The 8,392-nt window shown below is 34.9% G+C and overlaps 1 protein-coding gene across 1 annotated transcript in view; it reads right to left on the bottom strand.

The window, feature by feature from the left end:
• Positions 1-3,433: 3,433 nt before the first annotated feature.
• LOC146004441 (cytoplasmic dynein 2 intermediate chain 1) overlaps positions 3,434-8,392 on the bottom strand; it is an 81,453-nt gene continuing 76,494 nt past the window's right edge. The window contains exons 17-18 of the mRNA XM_083143299.1: positions 6,674-6,800; positions 3,434-4,328 (exon numbers count right to left, since the gene is read on the bottom strand). Of these exons, the coding sequence (XP_082999425.1) occupies positions 4,206-4,328; positions 6,674-6,800 (250 nt within the window). The 3' untranslated portion in view covers positions 3,434-4,205. The remainder of the gene's footprint in view (positions 4,329-6,673; positions 6,801-8,392) is intronic.

Below are 8,392 nucleotides of genomic sequence, written 5' to 3'. Positions count from 1 at the left end.
TGTTTTGATATTTGGGGTGGGAGAAAAACCTTTTTACTTAATCACTGAATACCCTTTATGTTGAACCTACAGGAAGCATCACTGGAAAAAACCTCATCGTTCAGATCATTTTTAAATGAGTATCTGAACAACAACTTTCTATCCCAACACTAATTATACTAAAGTACTTTTTAACTGTTTTTACTTTTCCTTTATGTAAATAGTAGCACTGAAACTGGGTAAAAGTTGCCACTTTGTACTTAACATTGTTGTCAACATTGCAGATTAGGAAGACCTCACATACCCAATCAAGTGATGTTCTGAACCATTAAATATTTAGGTTTGTGACTGATTAACAGGAGTCTGAAAAAGGTAATCATAGATTAAATTTTCAAGCATGAAATTTGTACATTTTCCTGTTACAAGACCTGAGGTCTTTCAAATCAGCAATGTTACCTCCTGCAGCAGTGATATTTATTTCTACAAGATGGCAAGCTTTACCCAGTTTTGAGTGCTACTATTTGTGCATAAAACAAAGTGCTATTAAGATATAAGTAGCAGGGATATCTGTGCCAGAGTTATATTTTATTATTATTACAAATCAGGACCACAGTAACAACTTACACGCTACATTTGAGTCAAATCCTAGAACCTTGCTACAAAATATTAATTTAACTAGTGTGGCAAATACCTGAAAATTTTATCAAAATTCCTATAATTGTATATTTGAGCACATGCTAATTCTTTGTTAAATAATATAATTTGGTTTTGTGAACAACATAACATTTTATTTGTGTGAAATAATATATTAATTACATTACAAAATGAGGGAGAAAAACATTATTTTATATCTATTTCAGACATGTTAACATTTTCATTCTTGCAAAACAAAACTACAAAAATAGATGTATCTGTTTAAATATTTCCTTAACACAATTGAATAAGACCACATGGACGGATTCAATTTGAACTACAAACATTGATGATAGGTTATATTTATGCATACCTTGCATCCATGTGTAAACCATATTCACATTTTATGTGCACAGATAAAACATTCTGCACATATTCTACTTTCTTGGCAATATTTAACAATATGTAGACTGTTGTAAAAGTGACTATTGACATTCAACAAGAATTTACCAGTACAATTCATACAATATAATTAAAATTAATTCCTGCTACTACAATACATGTTTGGTCTTTCCCTCAAAGCTTACCTATACATGTAATTGTACTTATCAATATTGTACGACACTGATGATCAGAACAGAAAGCTAGCATAACAATGATTTAAGTTGCTGTGTATATGTTGTTATACATTCTTGTTAATATCAAATGAATTTCATAATATATTTTGTTGAAATGCTGTGCTAAAAGTACTCATTGAAAAGTAGCATATACATATAAAAAACTGCCACTTGAGGCTTACTATATGTTTAGAATTATAATATCTTTATACGCTGACATCACAAACATTAGAAAATATAAGTCATGGACAATGTGTGGTACACCAGTTCAATATTTAATATGCAAATTGAAATAAAATAATGTTCTTAATATAAAATAACATTCTTAATCAAGTTATAGAATTTTTTTGTAATGCTCTGGTTTTTTGTCACTATATCTTAATTGAAGGTAAATATTAACTTATTTTATTACTAAACTAATGATTAGAATATAACAAATAAAGCTAGCATTGCATACCTTCAGAGTACCCACTGATTTTACCATAATGAATTCCCTGAATTTTCCAGATATTTTAAAGTACATTTCCGGATATCTTTGTAATGCTTTAACTTACTATAAATTGAATTACAGTTTATCCTCAGAATAAAAATAGGACATTATTTTTGAAAGCATTTGTTCTTGCAAGCATTTACAAGCATGTAAAAACTTACCGTTACATGCACCACTATCATTAAATATTTTGCATCTTTTTCGGTCATAGGTTGATTTCTTTCCGATAGTAGCATTTCAAAGATGTCTAGGTCAATTGGAATCTGATCTCATAAACTATACACAAAACATTTTGATCAGAACAGAACTGGAATCAATTGTACATAAATAAAAAGCCACCACGTGAACATTGCTTATATTACCTGATGACTCTTATACACAGTAGAAAACATTGTTCACATAATAAACACTATGTATCATAAGTATTCACTTTGAATATTGAATAGTATTTGATAAAAGTGAAATATCCACAATAACTAGATGATTTGTAAATCCAAGCGATTTTTCCTAATTCAGTAGTATTGTGCCTTAAATATTAGTTTTAAGATCCTACAATATGTAACAGAAATTCAAAAATGATTTTACTAGGAAGGTAATCCAACAGGAAAGGATGCTGAACAGGTTTGAAATTGAAGCAAGAGGAGGTTGACTGAATCTTATATCAGATCTGTAGAATTTCAGTTATGGGTACCAACAAATTTTATATCAGTACTTATTGGTGAAAAATTGCCAAAATTGTACATTGGTCCATTCCTAATAGATATAGCTAACTCTAATCAAAAGATAAATTGAAGATATATTTATAACACTGGTGTTTTATTTGCCACACAAGCTAAGAATGCTGAACGATCACCATAGCTGCTGTGTACAAAAAGAAAGGCGAAGTTTGTTTCATGACCACTTTATGCTCAGAAAGGATAATGAAGACTAGACGTAGGGCATTCCAAGAAAAGGGGCCCTACTCCAAGTAAAAAAACAAAATGAATTAATCTGAAAATTATTACCATTCTTAATTGCAGTAAGGTAAAAGCGTTCTACTACTGGCTGCCAACTTATTCAGGAAGCAGTTCTAAAATTGCAAGAATTAAATTAACAGAAAATAGCCCACCTGTACAAGAATTGGATCCCAGAGGCAGAGAAGAGACCAAAGAAGTACATACAAAGGCTTAAGTGTGATGGTAGTAGGCAAATGGTGCCAATCACATAAACTGCATCCTTGATTTGAGTGATATGTTGATTACCGAAGTATAATTTGTAATAATGATCATATTAGCTATTTGTAGCATATTGATAGTTGTGTGTTAACTTTTCTGATGTTGTTGAGGCCCATATACAGTTATATTTTAGAAAGTTTGAGATTCAAAAATATATATATATATTCACGTGCTTTCAGAATTGAATGATTTTTGTAATGTCCATGAAAAATTTTTGTTTGCATTTTATTTCATTACGAAGCTAGTCACAGGAAATATTATCTGTACACATTCTTCAGTGAATAACCTTCTGTTTTTTAATGTTTCACGTTTTCTTATTTTATCTTCGAACACATGTTAATATTCATCTTAAATGTTTTACACTACATTTTCTGCCATCAGTAGCAAGCAATAAGGATGGGCCTTAATATTTGTGAATGCATATAATTTGCATATTTCACCAACAAAAATTACATTTTTAAAGTGTCACATACCTAACACATTTTCGTCAATTTTAATCATGCATTCAGGCTGTCATCATACTCAAGTTTTTTAAATATTTTCTTTTAGTAGTAGTAGACTACTAGTTCATAATCCTATGAGATCAGTTCATTATGGATATTTTAATCTGATCTCTTGTCTAGAACCTTACATTTGATGTGTAAAATGTTGCACACAGAATGCTGGAATTATTTGAATTCCATTTGAAACTGTACATCCAGTCTCAATGTGCCACTGTACATTGTGCTTCCACCAGAGATCGACCCTGGTCCCTTCGTTACAAGGCAACAGTGTTGCCACTGCACCATCCATGAAGTCCTCTTTAGTAGAGATAAAAATAGAGCAACAGTTTTGTAAGCCTCTGCTTATAAATTAAGATTTTCATTGGGAGTCATCATATTCATCATATTTTAAGTGTTAATCTTAAAAGCAAAAGGTTTCTACTATAGTGTTTTTCTCCTGCTTGTTACAACATGGATTTCCTTAAAACTTGCCAAAGGACAATAAATAAAATATTAAAAAAATACAAATTGATATGTAAAATTGCCATGCTACTTGCTGTGTGCATATACTTTGAATACTATCTTTTACGACTAGATGAAACTACAGTACCTTCATATGTAAAACATCTCCATGTACATTGTTGATATGTAATCTCACTCAAAAAAAAGAATAAATAAATAAATAACTTGCACGTTGAATTGTTTTTAACATGTCATTTGCAGTTGGATCATCCAATGCTGTCAGTGCTTTAAACTTAACTAATCACTGTTAAATTTGAACTATGTATGTTCAAAGTATACTAATATATCGTAGAAATTTTTCCAGTTCCCTGTGAATTTCCTCTGTGGAATGGGAACTATATTCCTTCTTGAGTTGATGAACCTCGACTTTACCACAAGATGTCGCAAGAGCCTGAAAAGGATGCTTTATTAATTGTATGCATATAATAGATATACCGTATAAATCTCAAGTTACAAATTAAAAGTAATTTTTAATGTAACAAACAATAACTAAAAAGGTGATTGCTGTTTGCATTTGTATTTTCTAATTATTGTAGAAATGGGAAAGATTAGATGAAACCAATTAACTTATAATAAAATAATAACTGAACCCAAAACCCTTGGCTTTGCAGCTGAAATTGATGTTCAAAAGAGAGAGACAGGTAGCTCTAATATTTTTTTTCATGAATAATCATATTTTTAATACAATTATAACTTTAGTTGTTATCTGAAAACATTTTTATACTGGTCTCCATTGTAGAGTGGCCAGTATGATGTTCTACAAAGACAGAGGTCCTAGGCTTCCCTGGTCAAGTACGGATGCATAATTGTGTTTTTTCCATCACATTTCATCAGTTCATTACTCATCCTCATAGTCACAATTAACAAGGAGGTAGAAAAGCAAAATTGAATAATAAAAATAGAAGTAGAAAAGTAAGTTATATTTTATTGTTCATGTAGTTCCTAGTAACACATGAATGAGCTTATGAACCATTCATTTAACATCAGCAGTAGTTGTAAGATTCCATAAATGACCAATCTGCCCCGTACTTTGTCCAGCAACCTCTAATCATGGTCTTAGAGAGGTTACAGGCCCCACCTGCAGTGTTAGAAGAGCAGTGCCATAATGTAACTTCTCTTACGTTTTGGAAGAAGACATGCATTTGAGTGTGTTAGAAGTTGAAAAAGGAAGGTCTGCACCCAGTTCTTTAGCTACGGCTGACTCTATACCAATGTATCAAACGGTACTGCTCAAATTTAATACCAGGCAATACTTGTCTGGAGTCTAACACTTGAAATTGTGCAATATTTGCACTTTATATTTATTTTGTAACAGTAACCCTAACTTTGATGGTTAACAAAAAAAAAAAAACACAACATCCCTTGAAGGCTAGGGCCTACCTACAGACTGGCAGCCACACTCCCACCTACTGACAGGGTGTCTACAATTTCACAAAAACAAAATTCTCAGACTTTCTCAGGTTTTGAGGATCGTGTTCAAGAATCAAAAATTTACATATCAGATCATTAGGGAAATTGACATACATGGGCATTTGAGTAAGAAGGTCAGTAACTTTATAAATCAGGGTGGCCACTCTAGGACCATGATCAAGTTCAAGCATAATTCCCGGTTTTCAAAGCAAACTTTCCAAAAATTCAAGGGTACAAGCAGAGGTTTTCTGTTTCAACCTTATGTATTACCCCCTCTCACCACCCACACAGTACAAAGGGGTCTGTGTAATTCCAATGTATCCAACAAAGAAAACTGAGATGATTCTGTTTTATTTTCTATGCAGCTTTATTTTCTTTTCCTTCTTCAATAAAAACAAAAGCTCAACTGAAAAACTTGCCTCAGGGTATTTATTATAATAATGTATAAATTCAATGGATTTGGATTAATAAAAGTTGACATTTTTCTCGTCTAAGCAGAAAAATTCAAGCAGAATTCACACACAATTCCCGGAGCCAATATTTCACGCATAACTCTCTCTGAGTAGCCACCCTGTTAATGCTTTGTTTAGAATCCCTTACATTTATATTTACAATGCCATGCAAACGTTTATCAACATCTCATTTCTTTGGGTAACTTTTCATAAACTTCCTAGATTCAAGTGAAATTTGTAAATGTTTGGCAACAAGATGCATCCACAGCAATGGGTGGAACACTCCTATCCTCATAAAGTGGCACACTGTATAGGATTGAACAGTTGAAATATGTGTCACTTTATGTGAACAGGAGTGTACATACATTCGGACTATTTGTAGAATTATTAAAAATCTTTATTAAATTTTGTCAACCTGGTAAAAATATGACACTTATTCTTATCACCGAAATACATGTGTGTTTGAGCAAAAATCACCAAACTAGTCACCGATGTCAAAACACACTAGTGCTTGGTTGCAAAGCCCTCAACATAATTAGAAATTTTGTGACTCCCCACGTTAATCTGTGGTTTGTGTCCAATACTTGTCAATTGCATATGTTCATGGGTTATGGGAGAAGTAAAAAAAAGTGATTTTCAGTGGAACATGATCTCGGTAGCACTGGCAGTCCAGAATTTCGTTAGCAGATACGACATATAACAAGAATTAACAATGCAATTGCATGGCAATCAAAAATACATATAAAAATTGTGCAAATAAAATAATTATTACGTGCTGTGTCAAAAAGTAGGAAATGAAGAACAATACAATTATACATTAATTTACACAGAAGGTGATGAAAGTATACTGAAAAGACAGTCTGTCAAAACTTACCAAATATGGTGGAATCTTCCCATCACTCAAGTCTGGAGACAGGGCAATTGTTGCAACTTTCTTATCCCGGAAAGGCACTGAGTACACAGGGCAAATATCACTCGTGCTTAGGTCCCATACATGAAGTCTGAGAAGAAAACATGGAACAAGTAAGAGAAATGTATTTAAGGAAAACAAACCTGAGTCTACTAGATATAAATATATATATCAAAATGATTGAAGTTTTCTTACATGTTGAAGTAACATATGCGAGTCATTCCACACTAACACTCGGGGGTGCCACGGTATCCTTTGTTCCCTGACCTAGCACCAGCTTGTCGGAAGCATCGAACAGATTAGTGACTGGGGGGTGCCGCTTCTCCTATGTCCCGTTCGTTGGGGGTGCCGATTGGCTACAGCCAGTTCCCAGATAAGGTTCGAGGTACCGCGTGCTTCGTACTTTCTTTTGCAGGGGAGTCCCTGACGTCATCAGCGACCAAAGCCCTAAATAAAATTAGGTCCCCATACTTCCCCTGGCATCTCACTGTGAGGAATAAATTGGATGTCCCCTGGCCCCCTTATCTCTTCGAGACCAGAGGTGGTGCAGGTAAAAGCACATGTGTGGTACAGGTAAATGCACGTGAGAGTTACAGGTGAAGACACATGAGTACGTGTGCTAACAGATATCCTTATGTTGTTTATAATAAACAAATATATATATTGTAGCGTGACGTCGGGTAAGGTACGGGATTGAGTCACGCCGGGACGTAGCTCAGATAAATACGATAGGTGTTAAGTTTGACTTGGCTAACCACCTCTACCCTTAAGGAAGCTGATGAAGGTTTGTTGGGAGCCTGTGATGTTGAACGCTACTCACCCCTTGCTGTTGGTCTGGCCCTCTGCTTCTGGCATCGGCGACGGTAATAAGTGCCCGCTGGAGAGATCGAAGATGATGATAAGAGACGGCAGGCAATTCGGCGACTTGTCTTATGGCTTGCAGATTCTTCGGCTGGCTTAATCCGGACTGCTATGGACTTCTCGCTTGTTGCCGCCTTGTAGTGTCGCGATCTATCAGCAGGCCGTCGTCCTCTTCTCGTCAATCAGTTTGGTGGTGATATTGGAGCGAAGTGAGAGAGATGGATTTACCGTCGCCAGGGGTTTTATACATTGGATTTGAGTCATAACTTGGTGGACTTTGCACCTCCACTGTGCACCTGGGGTATTCCTGGATGCAGATGGAAATTTACAGTGGAGGTGCACTCACCGCTGGCGAGGGCCGTTGCCTTGCTAACTGTGCAGAGCCAAATGGAAAATTCTTGTTGCTCGGCTCTGCATCCGGTGGAATGTGGGGTGAATGAGCGTTCAACTTGTGAGCTTCAGAGCGATGTTTGAGGCAAATTAATGTTTCTACCTTTATGCTCCCAATTCCTTCATCAATATATAAAGCTGTTGTAACCTTTCCTTATCCTAGTAAGCCCTGAGATATCTATTGTTGTCTGTGTTCAAAGACTGTTAAGAAGTCAACACCTATGGGTCAACTTTTGCCACCCTCCTAATTATAGTGTTTAGAATCTTGAGCGCAGCTGTGTTGTGTTGTGTGGGGATGACCATAGACAAACAACTAAAGGAGACATGTTAACTCAATGTTAAATTCTGTGGCTTTCATCACTGGTGAAGCTAGTGACATCTAGCAAAGATTTCAAGGAACTACAACCTTGGTGACAATGAAGTTCGACCAGA

The sequence above is a fragment of the Lepisma saccharinum genome, chromosome 1 (assembly GCF_977018435.1).
Source record: "Lepisma saccharinum chromosome 1, izLepSacc3.1, whole genome shotgun sequence".
Taxonomy (NCBI): Eukaryota; Metazoa; Arthropoda; class Insecta; order Zygentoma; family Lepismatidae; genus Lepisma; species Lepisma saccharinum.
This window is presented reverse-complemented; position numbering and strand designations above follow the sequence as displayed.